Source organism: Passer domesticus, chromosome 27 (genome assembly GCF_036417665.1).
Source record: "Passer domesticus isolate bPasDom1 chromosome 27, bPasDom1.hap1, whole genome shotgun sequence".
Taxonomy (NCBI): domain Eukaryota; kingdom Metazoa; phylum Chordata; class Aves; order Passeriformes; family Passeridae; genus Passer; species Passer domesticus.
The window spans coordinates 2,932,295-2,956,870 of NC_087500.1; the positions used below are offsets into that span (position 1 = coordinate 2,932,295).

General features: G+C 40.5%; 3 protein-coding genes across 13 annotated transcripts in view; 2 read left to right on the forward strand and 1 right to left on the reverse strand.

Annotated features, from left to right (window-relative positions):
- MPP3 (MAGUK p55 scaffold protein 3) overlaps positions 1-14,119 on the forward strand; it is a 27,491-nt gene extending 13,372 nt beyond the window's left edge. For 3 of the 6 annotated variants that reach the window (XM_064399756.1, XM_064399758.1, XM_064399757.1), the window contains exons 11-19: positions 914-978; positions 2,106-2,126; positions 3,781-3,822; positions 5,012-5,176; positions 5,829-5,909; positions 7,278-7,371; positions 8,110-8,218; positions 9,375-9,497; positions 10,808-14,119. In XM_064399756.1, coding sequence (XP_064255826.1) covers positions 914-978; positions 2,106-2,126; positions 3,781-3,822; positions 5,012-5,176; positions 5,829-5,909; positions 7,278-7,371; positions 8,110-8,218; positions 9,375-9,497; positions 10,808-10,990 — 883 coding nt within the window. In that variant the 3' untranslated portion in view covers positions 10,991-14,119. The remainder of the gene's footprint in view (positions 1-913; positions 979-2,105; positions 2,127-3,780; positions 3,823-5,011; positions 5,177-5,828; positions 5,910-7,277; positions 7,372-8,109; positions 8,219-9,374; positions 9,498-10,807) is intronic. The other 3 variants (XM_064399759.1, XM_064399760.1, XM_064399761.1) reach the window with 3 other exon arrangements.
- On the reverse strand, positions 13,003-19,765 carry LOC135286649 (ras-related protein Rab-18-B-like). Of its 2 annotated transcripts, none has more exons than XM_064399762.1 (7): positions 19,521-19,765; positions 19,386-19,441; positions 18,997-19,058; positions 16,930-17,002; positions 15,870-15,988; positions 14,939-15,005; positions 13,003-14,117 (listed from the first exon to the last, which is right to left on the reverse strand). In XM_064399762.1, exons 1-7 carry the CDS (start codon positions 19,763-19,765, stop codon positions 13,942-13,944), a joined length of 798 nt encoding a protein of 265 aa, XP_064255832.1. In that variant the 3' UTR covers positions 13,003-13,941. The 2 variants fall into 2 exon arrangements, with proteins under 2 accessions (XP_064255832.1, XP_064255833.1); XM_064399763.1 differs by having other exon boundaries at positions 19,511-19,692.
- DUSP3 (dual specificity phosphatase 3) overlaps positions 19,750-24,576 on the forward strand; it is a 15,169-nt gene continuing 10,342 nt past the window's right edge. The window contains exons 1-2 of one of the 5 annotated variants that reach the window (XM_064399768.1): positions 19,750-19,885; positions 22,717-22,887. In XM_064399768.1, the coding sequence (XP_064255838.1) occupies positions 22,802-22,887 (86 nt within the window). In that variant the 5' untranslated portion in view covers positions 19,750-19,885; positions 22,717-22,801. Of the gene's footprint in view, positions 19,886-20,091; positions 20,156-20,194; positions 21,021-22,716; positions 22,888-24,576 lie in introns of those variants that run through there. The other 4 variants (XM_064399766.1, XM_064399767.1, XM_064399770.1 and 1 more) reach the window with 4 other exon arrangements.

The following is a 24,576-nucleotide window of genomic DNA, read 5'->3' on the forward strand; positions in this document are numbered from 1 at the left end:
GAAAGCTCCTTTGAAACATGAGGCAAATTTTGCCTCTACAGCTGTTTCCTTCTTCCTGGGCATGCAAATATATCAAAAAATGCTGCTACACTGCTGCACTGCAGTCTTTTAAATTTTTTCAATGTGGTAAACAAGTAAAAAGATGTATAAATAAAAGGAATATAGAAATTGCTTCAGTGCCTGTTTCCCCTGAGTGACTGTAGAAATGCCTGAGCAGCATCTCTTTTCTGTTATAAATATTGCAAAAAACCACTTGGGAGGAAATTGTGGTTTCAGTTGCCAGCAGAGAGGGGTTTTTTGAGGGTTGGATTTTTGGGCTGGGTTGTTGGGGTGTTTTTGGTGTTGGGTTTTTGGTGGGAGGTATTAAACAAATAGGAATTTTGATCTGGTTTGTGATTTTAACACTGAAGGAAAATTTTACTTGATGGTCTGTCCTTACATTTTCACACAAGCTGGGTAACTTGGTTTGTTTACTAGTAAATAACAGAAAACTTCAAACTGATCTGGAAAAAGGTGGATAATTTCTACTTATGCACAGCTCAGTGACTGCTTTGGACAAAGGTTATCTACTTTTCTTAATGTTGCAAAAAAAGATCACGTGGGCAAAAGGGAAATAGAAAGAAAACCCAGATTGATGAATATTGATTTCTGTGCTCTGACATATGAAAGCATAAAATGTTTTAGAATTTTCTTTTCATTCCCTTTCCAGTGGAGGGAATGAAAAGAAAACAATCTGAGTAATCTGGGTAACAATCTGAGACTGTCATAGTTTTAATTAAAGCCTTTAAATAGTTGAATCGGAGACATTTTAAATTTTTTTAGAAAAAGCACTATGTCATTCTTTATTTTCCATGCTATACATTCTCTGTAATTCTGAGTTTACATTTCTAAAATAGAATTATTTTCTGTTCAGACGACTGACTTACAGGAGAACAACAGGCACTCTGCAGAATACCAGAACTCTGAAGAAACCATTATGTAAGTCTGTTCTGTTCTCTCAGTGATGTTTTAATTGATACTAAGTTGTCAGTTTTTCTGTTATTTCAATAATGATGTGTTTGAGTATATTTCACCACTGATTGATATTTTAATTACCATCTGCCATTGGTTGATGTGCATGGACACAAGGGAAGAAGAGGATTTAGGTTTGAGCTTTATCCAGTGTTGTTAGTGCTTATTGTTTTCAAAAATCATAGCTGTCCCTCTCTCCCTGCTCTCAAGAACATGAGGACTTACATATTTAGATGCCTTAAAAATTTGCTCACACTTTTTTCTATGGTTTGAAACTTGAAAGCTGTAAAAATAACCTAATGTATACTTCTCAAAATTCTTACATGAGTGCATGAAACTACTCATATGAAAATAAAGTGTGGCTTTAAGGAGGATAAAAATCCCTGGAGCTGGAAATATAATCTGTATTTCAGGCTTAATGGTACAGAGTTGGTGTTAAGTAGACTTCAGAGTGATTGTTGTTTACAGCTCTGCAGTCTCTGTCACTGAATTATTCAGAAAACTCACCTTGTGAGGAAGTTGCTGGGAAGTGCTGGAAAGCAGGAGGAGTTACAGTTATCCCAAGTTGTGTTTCTGTTGCCCTGGGGTATTTTAGCACTGTTGATGTGGGGGGAAGGCTGGGACTGTGTGCAGCCAGGACTGCCACCCTTGTAGACAAGGATTCTGGAAATCCTTTGGAGTAACAGAAGTGAATTTGTGCCTTTGGTGCAGGGTGAGCTGCAGGTGTTGTCGTGCTGCAAGGAGGGCAGATGCTCAATCAAGTTATAAAATAGCATTATTGATTTAAGTGAAGCTTTTCCAAATGAGTTTCCATTACACTCAAATGAGGAGGCATGTAAGGAGGAGTGCTGCTTAAGCTTTATCTCAGGTGTTTTCAAGATAATTAAGCTGATAACTGATTATAATAACTACATTTCAGCCCAAGATTCTTTAATCAGTTGATAAGGGTATTGTATTGCAGTACTTTTTCTAAGATAGAAAAGCCTGTTAAGCAAATTAAACCAGAAACTTCCTCTCCATTTTCTCTAATTTTGCTCAATTATTTGTCCATCTTTTAATATCATCCCAACTCTGCCTTTCATGCTAACTTATAGATGATCAGTCTTCTGACAAAGGTAGGTGCTCTCCTAACTCACTTTCTGTCTGAATATAAACAACCAAAGTATTTTCTAAAATAAAAATAATAAACATTTTTAAAATTCCAAAGGGAACAGTAGATATATTGTTCCTAGGACATTTTATTTATGAATTATTATTTAAACTAATCTAATTCAGGTTGATGACTTAAGTAATGGTAACTTCCAAGTTTGCTTGTGATTCAAGAGAAAAGATTTGTCTTCTGAGATGTATTTACATGTTCTGTAGGTTTCTGAGTGAGGTTCAAAGACTTGCAAGTTAAATGCAGTCTTTGTATCTGGTATGTTTAAAAAATAAGGAAATATTGGAGTTTAACATTTTAGGGCACCCATGTAAATCCTAAGTGATTTATCTTCATTTTTTTCTGTGTTATTTTCAATATGAACAACTCTTTTGGGCTTATGCAGTTTATGTGTCACGTACCAGCTGCCTTTCCAAATATCAGGTACTTCCTGTTGAATTCCATATGCTGTGGTGGTTTTTCCACATTACAGTTGCTTGTTGATATTCACATTCCAAGTATTAAGTATTCCATCAGCTTTGATGAAAGTACAGATTATATTCTGTAATTAGAGTGTAATTAGCAGTCATGGCCAAGTCTGAAAGAGTCAGCCTTGAACAGCAGAAAATAAACAAAACATCTCTGACCTTAGCTACGGATTCATCTTATTGCTATTTGTATTTTTTCTGTATTTGTATTTTTTTCTCAATGTTCTCTTCATTTCTTAAACTCCAATGTTTTGGGAGTACACATTGGCATTGCTTGATTACAACTATTTATTAAAAACCAAAGTCCTCTCTTGGCTGGCACCTTTGGTTAAAGGTTTAAATGCTATTTTTTTTTTTTTTAATTACTGTAAATATTACAAGGTGTCTAAATTAACTAGGCATCCCTCTTTCAGGAATTTTGAGAACTCAGTATTCCTCTTAGGATTGCAGAGTATTTTTTTGCAGCTAATTATCATGGTTTTATTATGCACACTTCAGGGGCCTTGGGGGTGGTTGTAATTTGAGGAGGTTGGGGGTTTTTAACATGGTATTTTACATATGTGCATATGACCAAAGCATCAAATCTTTATTTTTTTAATAAAGAATTAATAAGCAATGATAATTTAACTTGGTCAAAATGAAGGGGGTTAGAGTTCATCTTTGTCATTTCTGATCCCCTTTTTTCAAGCCCAAATGATAATGAAATATCAGAAGAGGCAATTTGCTTACATAATCATACTCATTTATAAATTTATTAATTTAGAAAAGAGCTCTGTGTTTGTGGAGTCTTCTTTTTTACTGAAGCCTGAGTCCCATACTTCCACCAGCAGCACTAATCAAATGTCATGAATGCTGCAAAGCATCAACTCTGGGAACTGTAAATACCAAGATATAAAATTCTCTAGTTCAATATCAAAGTCAAGAATTGTTTCAAATATAAACCACTAGTCAATGCAGATATTTTTTTAGTATTAGCAATGATTATTTTTAAAAAGTATGTGCAAACAAGGCAGGATATAAGATTTCTTTCCTTGCCAATGAGCCAGACTTGTATCACACACATTGTCTGAGGTATTTCCTTCCTCCCTCTCACTCTCCTTTTCCCTGTGCCCCACCCCCACTCCCTTGCTTTTTAATTTACAGAAGACTGTGACTGTGAAGGATATTTCAATGGACACTACATAGGTGAGTAACCAAAACCCTTGACCTGTTCCCTAGCACACCCACCCCAAAAAAACCCAGAACCAAAATGAAAACAAAACACCCCCACCAAATAAACACCCCAAAAAACCCACCTCCACATTAAAAAATTAAAACTGGACTATTAAATTCATTTCCCATACATTCATAAACTAAATGATCTCTGTGAAGAGGCATAATCTGACTTTGGCATAACCAATACTGGGCAGCTAAAGTTATATGAGGGGGATTTCATTATAGGTTGGGTGTTAGGTTTGCTATCCTATAGGCAATGGGATGTTAGGGTTTCTATCCCATATATGAGGTTTTATATCCCATATGTAATGGGATGTTAGGTTTTCTATCCCATATAGAATGGGATGTTAGGTTTTCTATCCCATATATGAGGTTTTATATCCCATATGTAATGGGATGTTAGGTTTTCTATCCCATATGTGAGGTTTTATATCCCATATGTAATGGGATGTTAGGTTTTCTATCCCATATTCAATGGGATGTTAGGTTTTCTATCCCATATGTGAGGTTTTCTACCCCAATATTCAGTGAGATGTGAGGTTTTCTATCCCATGTTCAATGGGATGTTAAGGTTTCTATCCCATATGTAATGGGACGTTAGGTTTTCTATCCCATATGTTAGGTTTTCTATCCTATAGCAATGGGATGTGAGGTTTTCTATCCCATATGTAATGGGATGTGAGGTTTTCTATCCCATATTCAATGGGATGTGAGGTTTTCTATCCCATATTGAATGGGATGTTAGGTTTTCTCTTCCATATGTTATGTTTTCTATCCCATATGTGAGGTTTTCTATCCCATATTAAATGGGATGTGAGGTTTTCTGTCCCACATGTGAGGTTTTCTATCCCATATTCAATGGGATGTTATGTTTTCTATCCCATATCCATATTTTCCCCCTTCCCTGAAGCCCTTTGCATTTTTTGGAGCAGCTGCCAGCAGCATTCTGCTCCTTGCTCTCAGGTTTAATACCTTCAACACCTTTCCTAATGGTAGCAGCTTTTGTTACAGATTCATCCCCTAATCAGAGCATATCTGCACTGATTTGATTACAAACAAAATTTATGGGAATAACTCCCATTTGAAGGCAATAACTTGAGGCTGAACAAGTTTGAAAATGTGGGTAAGTGGGAACATGTATTTTCTGTTTTGTGCCCAGCTGGTTTACGCAGGAGCTTCAGGTTGAGTCGAAAAGAGAAGGAAACCAGTGGCAGTGAAGGCAAGCAAGCAGAGCAGGCAGATGGAGCAGAGTTCCTCACATATGAAGAAGTCACAAAATATCAGCAACAGCCTGGTGAACAGCAGAGGCTGGTGGTTTTGATTGGTAAGGTACCCAGTGTGTTCCAAGTTTTCCACATTTCTCCCTCTTCCCTTATCCTGCACTTCCAGAGGCTTTTCTTAGATGTTTGGATTGGGGGTTTTGGTTTTTCTGGTGGGGTTTTTGTCAGAAGTCACTCTTTTATTTTAAATTACGTTTTAAAAAAAGGAAAAAAACTAAGCAAGGAATCAAACTCACCAGATCCTTCTAAAAACAATGATGCAGGATTATTTCTCATTTTTCTGACTCACTTTCCCTTGCTTTTTACTCCAGTGTTTAGGCTGTCAGAACTATTGATGAAGAGGCAGATGTTAGAATTATCTAACAAGATTTTGCATGTAATTACAATTCAGCTTATCAGCCTTGTGCTAAGCCAGTTTCTCAGGATGCCCTAAAATTCAGGGGTATCTCATAGAACTGACTGCTAAGATCAGTTTTCTTGATTTAGTGTCTGCCAGGTGATTGTCAGCAGTTGTTCAAAGAATTAAATTTGTTCCTGATGATCTTCAAAGCAGAATATGGCAGAGCAGGTCATGAGTTCTCTCATGAAGGGGTTTCTTCGAGCACACTCCTGAATCATATTCTTTGTGTGAAAACTGATAGGTTTCTGTGTGAAATGAAAATAAATATATCAGACAGTTTTATTTTATTTTATTAGGTTGTTTGGGGGCCAAGTTAAGTGAGCTGAAGCAAAAAGTTGTGTCAGAGAACCCCCAGGAGTATGGTGTTGCAGTTCCACGTGAGTAAAATCCACTGAATTGTGTTTGTGGCATCTGTACTCCATAAATGCTGTGTAATTAAAGTCCTGCCATCTGCACTAATGATCATTTCTCTTATGAATATTGATTATATGAATATTTCATGAAGTACTTAATTTTTTTCTCATTGTAATATGCTATGTTTGCCTTCAGTAGGTGAATAAATCATTATGTAATTTGGCACATCTGCATTTTGGGATTCTGTCAGCTCAGTGGGGTTTTTTAATTGTGTTTTCCTGAGTGGGCAGATTGCATTTTCTCAATGTCTGTTAAAAGAAAAACTGAATACTGGAGGAAAAATGGAATGGGACTAGAAAGCTGGTGTGGTAGAGTATCTTAAAAGTCAGCCAAAACATTGTGTATTTAAAAGAAGGTGATTTTTCTTGAGAACAGTATTACAGCTGCAGTTAAAAGAAAAAAAAAGCAGACAGCAATAAATCAAGTCAAAATTTGGGCAAGATTTAAAGTTTTAATTAGTATAGCTAGGCTGTTCAAACAAGCAAGTCAGAGTAATAGAGAAATTAGTGATTCTTGCATGGCTTTGTGGCTAGAGTTACACTGAATTTCTCTAACTGGATTATTTTAAAAAAAGAATTATCAGACACACACAGAAAAAATAAATTCTTATTTTTATTCCCCAATAAGCTACTTTTTGAATCCAAAAAGTTAAGGTTGAGGGCACTGTTTATATGTTATTGAAAACCTTTTAAAAAAAAAAGTTTTTCAGGCAGACTTCAGTAAGTTAGCAAAAGAACTCAAGTGAGTAATTCCTACTTGAATTTAAACATACACACAAAAAAATAGCAGACACCACTTTTGTGGTCTTGCACAGATTTGTGGAATGATGATCAAAGCTTCTCCTACAGTAATAACAATTACAAAATGAAATTGCACCAAAAGTAAGGAACTCACATAATTATGCACAAAATACCTTGGGAAACAGCCATCAATATTCTTACTGTAAATTCAGTATAAATTTATATATTTCCTGGTTTTATTTTGAGTTTTCCAAGAGGAGCCAGATTCTGGGAGTCCAGAATTCCAAACAATTAAGTTACACTGTTTTCTGTAGGATATACTCTGCTAAATCTGCCAGGTGTAAGAAGGATGCTTCCTGATTTCTTTTTGTTAGTTACAGCACTCCTGGGAGCAAAACAACTTCATTTTTGGTCATACAATATTTGAGATTGGGTTTAAAACAAAATTATATTATCTGATTTCTATTTTGTTCATTTGAATTTGCCACTGTGCTACTTTCTTGTTTGAAGTTGTGGAAATGTGACTGGAACTAAGTAGAGAAAACATTTGCAAAGGCTGATGTGTCTCCCATGTCTTCCCTTCTCTTCCAGATACAACAAGGTCAAGGAAAAGCCATGAGAGAGAGGGAGTAGAATACAATTTTGTTTCTAAGCAATCATTTGAGACAGATGTGCAGCAAAACAAGTGAGTTCATTTTAAAATACTGCAGTAATTGACTATTTAAAAATATTGCTTGTTCAGTTTTACATCACATGAATACCCAAACCAGGTGACAAGTTGGACAAGCTGTATGAGAAGGATTCAGCTTTTAAGTAAAAAGCTTTTTACTGAGTCTGGACTGTTAGAGCAAACTCAAACATTTAGCTGGAAGCAATTTAGGAAAAACATCAGTAGGAGAATCCTGAATTAGAGTTAAATAATCTGCATTATGATTGGTCAGAATTGAATCTAGTGAAAGTAACAGATACTTAGTTGGGCTGCTCACTGTCTGTTTAATATAGTGAGTAAAAAGTTTTATTCACAAAAGTTTTATATTATTTATTTTAACCTGTGTTCTACCTGACATTGTGAGCCTGAACATGTTTTCTCAAAGTTCAGATCTTTACAGGTCTCCCAAAAAATGGGAGAATTGCAGTCCATTGCCTTGCCAGCTTTGTTCTGTTTTCTGTGAAAAAATATCCATTCTTCTTCCCCTTTTTGTCAGTAGTGCTGATTAACTGTTAGTGATTTATGAAGAATTGCTACTAATCAAGGAAGGAAAAAAAAAGTTAAAAAATCCCTCCCCACCCATCCCCGGTTTTCTGCTCTCTCCTCCCTCTTTGACTGCTGTGACTTCAGGAAATGTTCTAAGACCAAATGTTCTAAGTTAAGTATTGTTAATATTTTTTGTAGGTGGTATTTAAAAGTGTGTTGACTTTTTAGATTTGTGGAACACGGAGAGTACAAAGAAAATTTGTATGGCACAAGTCTGGAGGCAATCCGGTCTGTGATGGCCAAGAAGAAGGTTTGTTTGGTGGATGTGGTACCTGAAGTAAGTTCTGCAGCTTTTTTAAAGAATGCAAATCTGATTTCCTGCTGCCTGAGCAGAAGGGGACTCTTGGGAATGCAGTGCAGTGGTTGCAGGTCCTGCATGTCCAGCTGGGACACGCCTTGCAAATAACACTAGATAATTTGGAGAAATAGAACTATGAAAGATGCATGGTAGGAGGGGTACTACTAATTAGCACAAGGGGTCATTTCAGATGATTGGCTTTAAGGCATTTACAGCATGGCCTGGCTAAAGCTGATAGGCCAAGAAACACCTACAGTGTATTGTAATTAGGAAATAATTGGCTTCTGATTGTGATGGTGTGAATGACAACATCGGTATTGTCTCACCCTTCACATGAGACTTAAAACAGAATAAAAGCTTTTAAAACACCTTTCAGTTGCCCCATCTCTGGGTCAGAAAAAGGCTTAATCCAGCACAGCCTGGATGTCTTTTTAGTAGTCCTCACCATGGCACTTTTCCCTTGCTGTAGGACCAGTGTGCATCCCTGTCCCAGCCTGCTCAGGTCCTAGAGAGAATCCTTAGAGCAAAGCTGTTGTTTCCATTCTAGTCCTGATTTTAAAGACGCTGGCCATAGCACACCCACACCCCCCCAGGCTCTCATTTGTAGGATGTCAAAGATACAGGACCCATTTTTGGTGCAGATACAGAATGCAGTAACACCATGAACCACCCCAGGACAGGAGCAGTGTAAGCAGTGCCAGCAGACCTGCTCTTAATACCCCCATGCTGTGAGTTAATACTTGAAATTTTGATCCAGGTTTTGTAACTGGACTTGGAAAAGCTTGTGGTACTACCTCAGATGAAATTCCAAGTTTAAAATTTGCAGTGTTTGGCTGCTTAGGCAAAGCAAACCATAACTTGCCCATGAAGTCAGGGTTTTTTATACTTTCCTCAGTATTTTTTGCCATGTCCTTGCCCCTTGGAATCCCAGTGCTATTGAGGCCATGCTCCATGCACCCTTGTGTGCTAGCAGGACACTCCCAAGAGCCTGTGTTTGAAGAGCAAGGTTGCTGTGGTCAGATGTGTAGGAAACAGAACTTCACACCACAGTACCAGTGAAACCACTGAAACCAGCTCGAGTCTCATGGACATGTACTAAAAAGAAGTCTGATAACCAAAAATCATCTGTTCACAGGCTGTAAAGCACTTGAGGACTCCTGAGTTTAAGCCTTATGTTATCTTTGTGAAGCCTCTCATTTCAGAAAAGAAAAAACATGTCTTAAAATCTCACATGTCAGAAGAAATCTCATCCCCTCTCGTAAGTATTCCAACTTCTAATCTCTCCTTTTCAGACATGAACTGACACTTCTGTTACATGAAAGAGCTCCTTTCCCATAACAAGAGTTAAAGTGGGGCACTAAATAGGTCTTGTAGCCTTTCAGATGGAACTTCAGAATGGAATTTTTGATTCCTTTAAAGTAACATGAAGCCCAAGTGCCAGTCTTCCATATGGATCTGAGTACATCATCAAGGCTGCAGCAGGGGAAGGTGCTGCTGAACTCAGATAAACCAACAATCATTTTGCATTTCTGACGAGCAGCCCATCAAAAGATAATTTTGTTACAGCCCCAAAGTGACACCCACACCAGTGTCAGCCAGTGTTTAATGGTGTACTCACAAAACACAGTGTGTGGATGCCTTGAGGGCCAAACCTAGATCAGCTGCAGCTTGGTGATGTGTGAACCTGAACAGAGTGCATAATGTCATTGCTTTGGGTAACCTGAACTCAAATTTGTGTTACAGACCTTAGTTCACTGGGTTTCTGTAGGAGTGTGCCCCTTGTTGACAGAGTGACAAAACTGTCCTTTGTCTCCCTAAAAAGGAAAGAAGCCCAGAAGTTTCTTTCATCAATTAGGTGAAAAGCCACCTCCATAGGACCTTGGAAACTTCACCTCAAGTTTAAGAGTAGCTAATTGGAGAGAAGCCAGAAAGTCTTGCCTGAACAATTGGGTAGAAAAAGAAGAGAACAAAGGAGCTAATGGCTTTTGTGAGGTGTTTTACCAGGAGCAAGATCTCTTGCACTTGGCTCGGGTTTTTCTGTTTATTTTGCCTTTTATTAAACCTTTTTGTTTCCAACGCTGCAGCAGAAGCCATCCTGCTTATTTCTCTGCCTCCAAAGGTAGCTGGGCTATCTTGGGTGTATTGTATTCCTCTAAGAGCTTATTAGACCTGGATTGAGGAGGGAAATGTAATAGTTTTTGTGTAAGCCCTCAAATATATTGAATTTGGACAATGTAAGCAGCATTTCTTTTCAGTTTTTGAGGAGTGTGGTTCCCATATCTTGGGTTAGGCAGCCATTCTAACTACATAAAATGCATTATAACCATTTTATGTCTCTCCTGTAACATATTTTCCCCCTTCCCTGAGGCCCCTTACATTTTTTGGAACAGCTGCCTGTAGCATACTGCTCCTTAATCTCAGTTTTAGTATCTTCAATACCTTTTCCTAATGGTAGCAGCTTTTGTTAAATGTTCTCAGAGTAATGACTCATTGTGCTAATATACTTTAAAATGCTAATAACCAGAAGGACATGCTGTCACTTTCATACCAACATCTTGTGTTGATCAGCAGGATGAAGAACAGCAGGAAATTATAAATTCAGCAGCATTCATTGAAGAGCACTATGGCCATTTAATTGACACTGTACTGGTGAAAGAAGATCTCCAGAGTGCATGTAATGAGCTGAAAACTGTGTTAGATAAACTAAACAAGGATTCATTTTGGGTGCCAGTCAGCTGGGTTAGGTCATAGCTTGTTACCATGTTTAAGGGAAAGACTGTATAAAATGTTCTGTAAATACATAAATTAGAAAAGGGAAGTTTGCTTGAATTTGAATTTGAACATTGAATTTGCTTCAAAACTGCTGGTTTTACCCAGAAGGCAATAAATAAAGACTGTATGAGGAAAGACTAAACAAAGTCATAGCCTTTCTGAGTCAAAATTTTGAATAGCAGCTGTCATTTAGAAGTTGATTCTGAGACCAAATAAGCCAGTCCAGTCTTTTACTGATCTTCAGACTGGAAATAGTGCTGAGGGTCCCACACTTCCAAAGCATTTTGTGCTGAGATACTAACACGATGGAAGGTTTGTCCTTTGGCCACAAATTTTGTGGCTAGGTTTAAAACCTCAGAATAAAGTGCCCCTTGGGAACAAGCTCCTTCAGCTGGGTGGGAAGTGTTCTTTGGAGAGAGGTTTCACCATGCCAGTTTAACTGGCCAGCAAAACATGCTTCCCTTCACACAGAAGCATTAATTGTAAATCCTCTAGTTAGGCACTAAAAACCAGCTTTAGAAGGGGTTTTTTATGTCCATCACCTTTCCCAGTGCTCCAGATTGCCTTGCACAGGTCACAGGTTTTGTCTGCTCATGCACAGCTTGTGCCAACTTTCCCAGTCACAAATGCTGAACAACCTCTGAGTGTACCTGTATGACTGCCCAGCTCCTGAAACCTAGATTTTTGTAGTGTACATGAAAACAACTGCATATGGTTCTAAAACAGGACATTTGAGGTTCTGTTTCTGCAAAACCCCTTTGCCTGTGCTACCTGGTGGGACACAGCCTTGACACCAATGGAACAGCTCCAAAAAGGGCACTGAAAGGAGGAGCTACAGGTCAAAATCATCCTCTTCCAGCATTTATGCACTAAAAGGAGGAGCTACAGGTCAAAATCATCCTCTTCCAGCATTTATGCACTAAAAGGAGGAGCTACAGGTCAAAATCATCATCCTTCCAGCATTTATGACTACTTCTGTTCCAAATCTGATGAAGGTTTCCAGAGCATCTAATTGGCCTGAAGAAGAAAACTGTTAGAGGACCTTGAATATATTTGGGGAGACTTGAATCTACAGTATTTTTGAGTGGGTCTTAGGAAGATGCAGAGATGATTCTGGAAGTAGCTGTGCTTTATCCTCGGGGGATTTAAGGGGAGAGCATTGTACAGGTGCATGTTAGCTGTAACTAGTTCCTGTTTTCACTTGCCTGCTGAGGTCTGATATTTCCTGTGTATTGTGCCCTTTAAACAAGACCTTTTGGTGTACCAGTCCTGTTACAGATAATGTTCTTCTTGTTCCATGGCATTTAGCAGAACTAAAGTTGCATATTAAAAGCACATTTCTTACATACCAGTGTCACTGAATCTACATTATGTCAAGCCCAAAAAAAGCTGTGTAGAAGAATCACCCTCATCCATCTTCTCCAAATGAGAACTTTCATGTCTGGTCCTGCCCACAGGCATTGAGGTTCTGTTCCCACTGCTACAAAAACAAGAACTTTTCCCAGGCAGGTCCCTGCACTTGTCAGTGCTGCAGCCTGGTGACCTCAAAAAATGCTGAGGACTCCTCCACATGCAGTGGGCTCTGCAACCATGTGCTAGAGCACAGCCACCAAAAAGGATTTGGCTTCTTAGAAAGGCAATTTGTGACAGATGTACCTTGATCCTATGAAAAACTGAAGGAAATATTTTAAAAATTATTTCAGTAATAGCATTTCAAACTAAGTCAGTTTATGAAAATAATAAATGGCCAGATTGATCTCACCCTAGGTCTGTATTTCAGGTTACAAACAGATTTTTAGAACATATTTAGAAGATTCAGATTTAAGTTAAAAAGCTAAGGGTCAGAATTTATTTAAAGCAAGGTTGCTATCATAACATCTTAAAATATTTTGCCTGACTAGCAGTAAATGCAGCTGTATGTTTGCTTTATGATCTAACGTAGTCTAAATAGTAGAAATATGCATTAACAGAAGCAAGGCACGAGTAACATCTGAAATTTTCAGTTATTTTAATGTAAGTTAGGAAAATACAATATAGCAAAATACAATATTGCCATTAAAAGTGTAAAAGACAAAAGGGGAACTTCATAGTGGGATTGGTGACAGACTCACCCTAGTGCAAAGTCTCCCATAGGCAGCACATTTTCTGTGAAATTGAATTTTATCAATTTCTGGTAAATATTTTTATAAATTCTGATAAAATTTTTAATTTTATCTGTGGTTTCTGGAAGAGAATAAGGGTTTGCAGAGATTCTCAGTGACTGCAAAACCACAGTCATGGTGTGACAGCCCAAAATGATGAGTGCATCCCATCCCTGAGCCTCAGTGCAAAGAGAACAGCACAGGGTCAGCTTCAGTGTCCTGCACTTTTCCTGGTAAGTGTTAAAATACAAATCCTCTTCATCACAGCCCTAAAATTAACCAGTAACTCAGATTACTGTCTGGGGACATGTAGCAATTTTGACTTTTTAAAATCATCCAAAATCAGGAAATTCTGTCCACTGATCAAACTCCTGCTGAGTAACCACATGATGGTAACTTGGGTGCCTCAAAGCCTCCCATGCCATCCAAGGGAAAAGAAGCTTCTCAATAATATTCCAGAATTGAATACCACCTAATTTATGCTAAGGCAGGAATTCCAGCAGAAAGTCCACGTTGAATGTCATGCAGCAAAGCACAATTCTCTAAGCAGCACTATGATTTAATAGTGAAAAATCTGAGAGCTACCAAAAAAATACCTGCAGACAGCAGCTGTGCAAAAGGGAAGGAGAAACTGTATTTTGTTAATGAATAAAAATGTATTTTGCTAATGAGTTTGTGTTTTGGATCTCCACAACTGATGGCACATCAAACATGGCACAGATGGGTGTTTGGAATCTCATCCCCACCCTTTTTGTTCCCTCCAGTCAGGCAGAACAGCCAGCTGCACATTTAAATAAGTGCACAGTAGGCACCACAAAAGCCTTTATTCTGCTGTGCTGATGGTTCCATGAGCTGCACTCCCTTTTTCCCTGTGCCCTTATCCCAGAGATCTGGAGTCTGCAGGATCTTTATGACCAGCTCCTCAAAGGCATGCTGCACTCCATCCTGTGTCTTGGCACTGGTCTCTGGAGGAAGGTGGAAAAAAATATTTTATCTTATTTGCAGGGAGTATATTCCACTTAGGGAAAATGTATTTTGGGACCAAATGTATTTTGGAGTTTTTTAATGAGTGAACCTCCTCTCCATTCTCTCTTTAAGGTGCACTTAAGTTGAACAGGATAAACAGAAATACATCCCAGTCTGAAGTACTACATTTTTCCACCAAAAAGAAATCCAGTTGCCCATTTTCTCCATAATGGAGAAAAAGAAATTGTTCTCAGGTTGTGACAGTAAATCTAGAAAATAATTATTCCATAACAAACCTGAGAAACAAAGAATAAGATGGAATTGCATGTTGTCCCCTATGTGTTTCAATGTCTCCTAGAAATCTTTTCAAGAAGCTTCCTCTTTAGAAACTCAGTTTCTTCCCCACCTTTGTATCTTCACGTTGTATATTTTATTGTTGTTCTAAGAATATTGTCTTTTATGTAGCTGCAACAGAAACTTGGAAATGAAAGATCAGCCAAGATCCTTGCAGATACCAGTAAGGAGTTAAAAATCAGTCTTCTGGGCTCTGAATTAAAAAATCCTGCTAGTTTCAAAAGAATATCAAATTCATGCCTGTACAGTCTATGCAGTAAATCTGTTTCAGAGAAAAGTGCTTCTGGTCAATGCAGAAGCTGAAACCTACATCCCTGCACAGGAATTACAGCAAAAGGAACCCGTATTAATTAGGTATTTTAAAAAAGGCAGCAACCCATCAACCTGAAAAAAAATTGTACATTCAGGCTTGGCAATACCAAAATAAACATCTGAATGTGGAAGTTTTTGTCCCAGAGGTGCATACCTATAAAAAGCAGGGAGTGTTTCCTGGCAAGCTGGAGCCCCTCTTTTCTCTCCACTTCACGGTCAGGCTGCAGAGACAGATGAAGAGCATCACTGAAATAAGCTACACTTGCCTCTTTTTAAAAGTACCCAGAAAAGCTCCACTGAAATGAGAACAAAGCCTCAAAAATGAGGTTTTGTTGAAAGGAAAGAATGTCTGTGATATGTATTAATCAACTGGATTTTGCCACTCTGTAGCTCACTGCCAGCCTGGCTGTGAGGGGGTCAAGCTGAACAGCAGCAACATCAAACCACAGGATCACCAAAGTCCCACACAGCCCCAGAACCACCCCGTGTGCCAAATCAGCAGGAATTGAATGTGTTGCTGTGTTCTGAATCAAGCAGAAAGGCCCAGCAGTCAGCCCCAGGTTCTGAAACTAGGCACACTGGGGTGGGCAGAGGAGAGCCCAGCTCAGCAGAGCCACACTCAAAGCCTCGCCTTGCAAAGCAAAAGCAGAGCACCTCACTATGCAACAGGCATCTGAATGTGCCAGAAGAGCCCAGAAACAAGCAGCAAGGAGTGTTCCTCCCAGCCACACTCCCCAGCCAGCCAAAGAGCTGAGCTCCCCTTCCCACCCCGTCCTTCACCAGCAGGCTGCTCAGGAAGCAGCAGCTGTGCTGCAGGGAAGGTCAGGGCTGGACAGCAGGTTTTGGGCAGAGCCTTGGACCATGTTAATGGAATATCATCAATTGCATCTCCCCAGGAAAGCTCCCATTAAAATCTTGAGCAATATCTGCTTCTAAAATGACAGAAGTGGAGCCTTCCCAACTGAGCTGCAGAGTCAGTTACCTCCTGACACAATAGCTGTGTTACAGCACTTACCTCACGTTTACACACTGTGATGAATAAATAATCCAGGGAAGAATGGAAAAGGATGCATTCCCAAACTGACCTTATCAGTTTTATTGCCAACCAGCATCTTCACAGTGCTGCTGGAGGTGGTGTACATTTCCAGCTCATTCAGCCATCCTCCTAGTCCTGTGAACGTGGCTTTTCTTGTAACATCATACACTGAGAACAGAGGAAAAGGAGCTTAACAGCTGTAGTTTTCTTCATTGTGACAGAATTTTATCCATCCACACTTCCTAACTTCTGCCTGGAAAAAAACAAGAGGTACTAGGGAACTGCAGAAAGAGGCATCAAGCACACACTCCTCCCAGAGCTGGAACACACTGGGCTGTGCTCACCCAAAGTCAGCTCAGGATTACAGAACACGAGCACCTCTGCAGGGGAAAATTCAGATTTACCAACAGAAATATTCTACCTGGTGCTAGTGCTGAATTGGGCCACACAGAATATTTTAAAATAGGTATTCTGACACCTAATTTTATGTGTAAGTACATGCACACGTTGCTGCTAAAACATGGACTGAGTTCAAAGTTACTTTTGGGCACTGGTAACATAACTGCATTTACATAAATCACTAAGGTTTAAAAATCACAGAAAGAATATTTTGTACAGCAAAGTTAAGGTCAGCCTTCACAAGTCCTGAAAGGAAGAACCCCTTTGTTTTCTAATTGCTGCTGTCACTGAGAAAGGGCTTTGTCTGTGTACAAACCTCAAGTCTTACCATCATCACAATAATCACATCAACAGTTTCTGGGGAAAAAAAGAAGTAAAAACATCATGGGGAAAAGAACACAACACAACCCCTGATTAGCCTTATTACCAGAAAACCACCCATGTGATAGCTACAAAGCTAATAATTCATCCACTCAACAGCTTGCAGCATGACATCTCTGTCTTTTTAATTTAAAACACTTTGAAGCAGCAGTATTTCCTACTTGTGGTTTTGCACATTCAGTGTTTGAGCTAATGAGGAGTAATGTTGTAAAAGCCATAATTATTCCTCTGATTATCTTGGATAACCTCCTTTTGCAAGGACATGCATATTTAGGAGAAATAAAGACCACAATTTCTGTAATCATGTTTTTTTCCCATTTATTTCATACCTAAAACAACCCCTTGAGCTCCTCTGTAGTAACTGGGAGTCACTGTTCTGAAACGCTCCTGTCCTGCTGTATCCTACAGAGGGAGGGGCAAAACCTCAAACAAACAGCAAAAACATTTAGAACAAAAGAAAAAAAAAGGTATTTTAAACAAAACAAGGTGAGCAAATTTAAAATTTTAACATTTTTAATTTTTAATCCTGGGCAGTAAGGATACATGAAATATTAAGATGTGAGAATGAGGAAAACAGGCAGGAAACAGCAGCAAAAAATGGTTAAGGAGTGGGAGAAGAACATGGAGAGGACTTGACTGGAAGTAAAAAGGACAAACAGACACCTGGAACATGAGTGAGACAACAGGAAAGGAAAAGGGACTCCAGAAAAACACATAAAAGGCAAGCAGCCACACAGATGGGTTTAAAACCAACTGAACTGAGGAATAACTGATTTTCCAGTGAGAGACTCTGCAGGACAGGAGACTGAAAGGTTCCAAACATCTCCCTCTGCTCCTTTACCACAAACAAATCCAGTTAGAAAGAACTGCTATGAACCTAAGTAGGCAAGAAACTTAAAATCAGTAGTTTCATTCAATTATTACTGCAATATGTCTCACTTAAACTCATGAATAAGTAAGGAACTAAGTATAATATGAAATTCAAAAGAAACAATAAGGAGGCAACAAATCAAATATTTTTTTGAAAAAATTTTATTTCCTTTTATGTACAGCTTACAGTTGATGGACTAACAGCTATATTGTAATTTATTTATTCTTTGTTTTAAAAAAAATATACTAAAATTGGGACTACTTACCTAATTCAACCCATTGTTACTAGGGAGATTGCATTTTAGTCCCAATTACTTAATTAGTAATGGCCTTTTCTCAAATACCTATGACCATACACATAAAATCTCTCCTTCCTAAGACTCTTTCACTCCACTTAGAAGAATTTAATGTTTGTTTTATATTACAAATGATCCTGATCACACAACTGCAATCTCTTTTCAGTCTGCAGATGCTGAAAATACAGCATCAGGAAGTTCAGGACAAATGCTTGAGGTTTCCCAGTTAACCTGAATGAACCTTTAAATAATTCAAGAACAAGTTAGTGGGTTTTTTTGGCACTATTTTAACCAAAAGAAAGCAGAGTTGGTACACAGCCCCTCCAGGCAATCCCCCAGCTCCTTACCCAGAGCATCACCTTGCTCTGCTTTACTCCATTTCTGCTCCTGGCTCATGCAAGCACCTTTCTCCCATGGATGGGTTTGTCTTGGCATGAGGTGGAATTAATCCAAACAGTCCTAAAATACCTTTCATGTGTACCACAGGGACTTGATGTAAAAACATCACGGGGAAAAGAACACAACACAACCCCTGATTAGCCTTACTACCAGAAAAAATCCATGTGATAGCTAAAAAGCTAATAATTCATCCACTCCACAGCCTGCAGCATGACATCTCTGTCTTTTTAATTTAAAATACTTTGCAGCAGCAGTATTTCCTGCCTGTGGTTTTGCACATTCAGTGTTTGAGGCAATCCCCCAGCTCCTTACCCAGAGCATCACCTTGCTCTGCTTTACTCCATTTCTGCTCCTGGCTCATGCACCTCTCTCCCACGGATGGGGTTTGTCTTGGCACGAGGTGGGATTAATCCAAACGCTCCTAAAATGCCTTTCATGTGCACCACGGGGACTTTATCTCCAGACGTGTGCAAGGGCTCAGCCTGGGCAGCAGCAGCTCACTGATGCACCCTCGGCTGGTGCCGTGCAGGCGGCTGTCCCTCTCTCATGCTGACAGCTTTACACTGCCCAGAGGCTTCGAGAAACTGCAGCCAGAGCACTCAAAGCCTCCACTGGAACGGAAGGAAGTGCCGAGCCTTGACTAAGGAAGCCTTTAGGAGTGTTTTTGTTTAGTCTGCGACACTCATTCTACAAAAAATCTCAACATGCAGAAGACTTTGGCAAAGAGAGAGGAGGAGCAGGAAGGAAGGGAGGAAACCACAAAAAGGAGCTCTTGAAGCTTGTACACCTCTCGAAACCCAACACACCCCATCCGTCTGGAACAAAACCTACCCATATGGCCAGCTGAACTGCACGGCCGTCCACCACCATCTTCTTCACTTTAAAATCAATACCTAAGAGTTAGGAGGGGAGGCTCGTCAGAAGGAACTGCCGAACACCAGCCCTGGCAGCCCCCGGCATGTGCACGATCCCGGCGCCAGACCCCAGAAAGAAGGAGCCCAGCAGGAACAAACCCAGCAAGAAGGAGCCCAGCAAGAAGGAGCCCAGCAAGAAGGAGCCCAGCAAGAAGGAGCCCAGCAGGGGCAAGCCCAGCAAGAAGGAGCCGAGCAAGAAGGAGCCCAGCAGGGGCAAGCCCAGCAGGAACAAACTCAGCAAGGAGCCCAGCAAGAAGGAGCCCAGCAAGGAGGAGCCCAGCAGGAACAAGGCCAGCCCAGGCTCACCGACGGTGGGAGTCAGGCGCGGCTCGAAGGCGCCGTCCGTGAACCTCCGCAGGAGGCTGTGGGGAGAGAATCACGGCCTGAGCCCGGGGCTGCGCTCGGGGCCCCCGCGCCGCCCGCGCCAGCACCTGGACTTGCCCACGCCGCTGTCCCCGACCAGCAGCAGCTTCAGGGTGAGGCCCGCGGGCCGCATCCCGCAGCGCTCCGGGCCGGCCAGCGCCGCCGCTGCGCTCCCCGAGCGGCCGCCCGCGGCTCCCCGCGCTGCGGGCCCGGCGGCTGCCGCGGCCCCGCCTCGGAGGCGGCGGCCGGGGCCGGGCGGGGCGGGAGCGCCGAGGGCTGGAGCCGCAGCGCCAAGGGCTGCTGGCGGGCGGAGGCTCGGCCATGGGCGATTTCCAGATCTCGGTGGAGGAGCTGAACGAGCTCCTGTCTAACGGGAGCGGCTGCTACAGCCTGCCCAGCGCGCACAGCAACGAGGTGGTGCCGCGCATCCACGTGGGGAACGCGTGAGTGCGCCGGAGCGGGGCCGGGCGGGGGCGCGGAGCAGGCCCGGGCGGGCGGGCGGGCGGGCGCGGGGGGCGGAGGGACCGGGCCGGGCCGGGTGCGGTGTGTGGAGGGGCCGGGCCGGGCCGGGCCGGGCCGGGTGCGGTGTGTGGAGGGGCCGGGCCGGGCCGGGCCGGGTGCGGTGTGTGGAGGAGCCGGGCCGGGTGCGGTGTGTGGAGGGGCCGGGCCGGGCCGGGCCGGATGCGGTGTGTGGAGGGACCGGGCCGGGTGCGGTGTGTGGAGGGGCCGGGCCGGGCCGTGAGGCGCGGGGCGCTCACCGAGCAGCTCCCGGTGCTTGGAGCCGGGGGCGGTCAGGCCGCAGGACGGGATCTGGATCTCAGCGGGGTTTGCTTTTTACACCACATCACGATTTCAGTTATCCTGCTGATTCGCCTTCCCCTTTCTGGTCCATCTCTGTGCACTTCCTCCCTATGAAATTGGGGGATTTTTTATTCTTTTTTTTTTAATACATGTGTACTATACTGGATCCCTGCTCTTATTTTAGGTTTGTACCTCCTAAAGAAGTACAAGTCAAGATCATAGATTGTCACTAACTTACTTTTAAGCCAAACCAAATGAAATTAGTTCCTGCCAGGACATGCACATCTAGAGATGAGACTGAAATCATTCAGCAGCCAGCCTGGTGTCTGACAGCCACCATCTCCCTCATACTTGCAGTAGTTACAAAATAGTATTAGTTTTTTTCCTGGAAAAAAGGAAGTCATAGGTTGCAAGCTGATTTGTGCATTACATAATTTTTAAATAACTTCGAAGGTAGTTAGCTATTACAGAACCATTTTCATTGTCAGTAATTTGTTTTAATTATAGGGTAAAGACTTTAATATGTTCACCTGCAAGAGTGTCCAGGAACACATAATAAACGTATAAGTTGCACAGTGAAAAATCTCTGTCTGGTGGAAATCTTAACTGTAGAGAAAGACTTTTTATGTATTTTTTGTTTTTTCAGAAATATCTGAAGCACCAGTGCAGTTTTTAGCACAGGAGCAGTTCAGCTGCTAGTTGGATAAACTGAAAACGTGCAGTTGTATTGTCAGTGTTTTTAAAAGAATGCTGAAAAATTGTAGAGGGCAGCTAAAAGTAAGAAATAACTTTGTGGCTGAAAAAACTATTTCACAATTGGAACAGATCATCTACTTAATTTGTCAAGACTTAAGAGACAGTAATATCTTTGAAGCATCCACAGAGAGTTAAGGTAGTGCTGAGGTCTAGTTGAATAGATGGATTTCCATTAAACTTTGGTCGCTTCATGATGAAGTTGATATTCTCTAACTGGAAAAAATATTAATTTTTAAGAGGCTTTTTTGTATCAAGTGGAGCTGTGGTATATTCTGCACTGTAAGCAGCATTTTAGTAATATATTAGTCATTCGGAAAGAATATGAATCTCCAATATCATTTTGAGCTTCATGTCCAGCTTTTTTCCTCTTGTTGTGTGCAATATAGGGTCACGTTTTGGATAATAAACAACAGAGATTTTATAACAATAAAAATTCACAGAGCAGCCAGAGTAGGGGGATTGGAATGCCAACACATGTTATGAAAGCAATAGAATTTGAGCAGGAACTCACAGGAAAAAATTCAAATCTCTGAGTGAGATTCAGAAACTTCTGTTGGTTACCTTTGAGAATATTTTGCACAGCAGTGCTGCTGTCTCTCCTTAAGAGAAACTCATCTTTAGATAAAAAATGACAGCAAAGAGACATTGAGGCTGATGAGGTTAAATTGGGTCATAGTGTAAAATAACAGTTTGTTAAGTGACTTCAAGTTGCAGGCAGAGCCGAAGTAATTGATCTCCCAGGCAATACATGAAAGTCAAAATGAATGAAAATATAGAAATAAAATTATAAAATAGTTTTTAAGTTATGGGTTTCCATATTACCATTGGCCATTCTGACCTCTCAAGAAGATTAGGCAAAACAAGAATTATATAGGTGAGAGACAAGCACAACGATATCTTTTTCAAACAATAACAAAATAACAATTTGTGATGCACTGCAAGTGCATATAATTTTGTGTTTCTGTACAAGTGGAGATGTGTAACATCTTGATCTGACCAGAAGGGTTGGACAGAATTCATTTTTATCAGGATTGCATAAAAATGGGGACAAGAGGGAGCAGTCAGCACACTGCAGGGTGGGAGGCTTTTTATCCAGAGCAGCCATTCTTGTGAAAAGCAGTGTTCTACCTGAAAATGAGCAGGCTTAGATTTCTGACCTCTGACTAAGGGAATTTGTTTGTGGGTTTTTTTCCAGATGCCTGGAAACCTGTAACATTTATGGCCTTGTCTCCAGAACTATATTTGATAAAAATGTTCTGGGTTTGATTGCCCAATCTTACTTTTTGTGTCTGTTTTAATGTATGTGAGTAATGCATTAAGCAGTTCTTTGTTTTTAAAGTGCTAAAAGTGCAGGTGTGTTGGAAGGGGTATGGAGGGCATTCTCCCAAAATTAATATTAAATTCAGTGACTCTAAGGGACGTGTTGGTAAGGAAACAAATTTGCATGGACAGGACAGTGCAAATTACAATGTGTTAATAGGCTGGCATTTTTTGCCATTAAAAATTTGGTTTATTTGCTTGTAATTCCATATGCCAATACTTCACAGCCTCATGTATCCTAAATTGCTGATGAATGGTACTCCAAAACCTGTTTTGTGGCTGGTAAAATAATTCATCCCTGTTCAAAAGAAACACTTCTTACTGGTGTTTCTCACAGGATGAGGAATTCTAAATCTTCCATATTGAGGATGGACAAGACTCTGTGGTTTTTTTTCAGGAACCAGATGAAGCTGATGTTAGCATCTCTCTGCTATTTGGAGGAGCTAGCATTTCACCACCCAACATGATGCAGCTGGAATGAAATGTTAAGGATGAGAGAGATCCAAGGACTGTTTGCAAAGGGAGAAACAAATGGCACACAAATTCTCTCTTTTTCACCTCTAGCTGTGTAAGAAAATCACTTGTAAAATCTGCAAAAAATCATTCACTGGGAATGAGTTTGCCTCCAGGGAATCCAGTCTGTTGCCACATTCAACCATGATTTCAGGATGGGAGTTCCTGTTGATGCTGAACAGTCACATATATGTAATCTATATAATATTATATCATCTATATAATGTTAATTAAACCATATTCTCACCCTACTAAGCACAGGAACTCAGCACTGAATTAACACTTTCTGGTTTGGCCTTGCTCTGTAGGATTTTTGTGTTGAAAGCAGAATTCTCCAGACACTGAAACTTCTCCCCTGGCACAGATGATGTCCTGCCAGATGGAAAATCTGTCAGCATTTGTTTGGGTAATGAAGTCTTACAAATATTTGGTTCATTGCCATAGTTGCTTGGCACAGACAGCAGAAAATGTAGAAGCTTCAGTCATGCATAAATCTTCATCTGCTTTCACTAGAATTTAAGGGGTGTTCAGTCATCAGGAAGAAAGGAATTCTCAAGATGTTCATGGCCTTGAATTACATCAAAATTGTGAGTGAATGGACTCAGAGATTCATATAGATGTAAACTGACTAATTTGGGTGTTTATTTTAAGTTTTTAGATTACCTAAGTGTCCAGCCAAAAGCCCTGGATGCATTGCCATCTCAAGAACTTGTCCAGAATGATACTGCACAAATGCTTATCTGGAGCTCAGCTTAATATTAAGACTCCTTGTATTTGCAATTTATGAGTTGAGCTCTGGGGAGTTTTTAAAAATATTTCTGTTTCCATATCCAGTTAAACACATACTGAAAGCTGCTTTTAAAACCAATCTGTCTAGGCTACCTCTTTTCACACAGTGTGCAGGAACTGAGTTATCCTTCAGCTCAAGCTTTCTGTCACATTCTGCTGATGTTGACCAGTGGGGCTTAGATTTTACTAGGAGACCATATAGAGTGATAAATCATGTGGGGTTTTTTTTTTTTTTTTTCTTCCCAGGAAAGTGAGGCAAATATTGCAACTGACATATGGAAATAATCAGACTCAGAATGAAAAGTAGTGGGATTATGGCAAAAAGGAGTTAATGCTCTCCTGATATTTTACTTTTATGGTTAGCTCCTCTCACTGTGGATTGCATTCCAGGGCACAAGCAGAGGTTGGTGCATGGTCACTTGTGTTACTGAGCAGGGTTGTTTGCCATTTTACATCCCGGAGCTTTTATTAAAGCTTATGGCATTATTAATGGATCTAGTTAATTGTCATCATCCAGCCTGAAAGGCGTGATTATTATCATCCAGCTCAATTGTTCACTAATAGGGTAGGTCACTTTTAGCCATCTAAAGCTCATGGTTTTGCTACAATTTTTGGGAAAACTGAGGAGTTGGAAAGGACTTAGCTTTCACTGAAAATGCATTCACTACATACTAATTGTAGTTTATGCCATCATACTCATTTCTGAGTTGTGTTCAGCAGCAGATTACTGAGCAAACCTCACGTGTTCCATTTCCAGTCCTGCCCTGTGGGCACTTACAAGCATTCTTTCCAGAAATGAGAAGAGGCTGAGCCCCCATTTTGTGCAGTCTAGGAATTTCTGTGCTCTAGAAAGTATTAGCACTTCCAACAGGATATTTCTGTCAAATAACAACTAGGAAGTAAGAGAATATCCATTGGTACCTAAAAGTACTGAATGCTTTCTTAAGCACTTTAG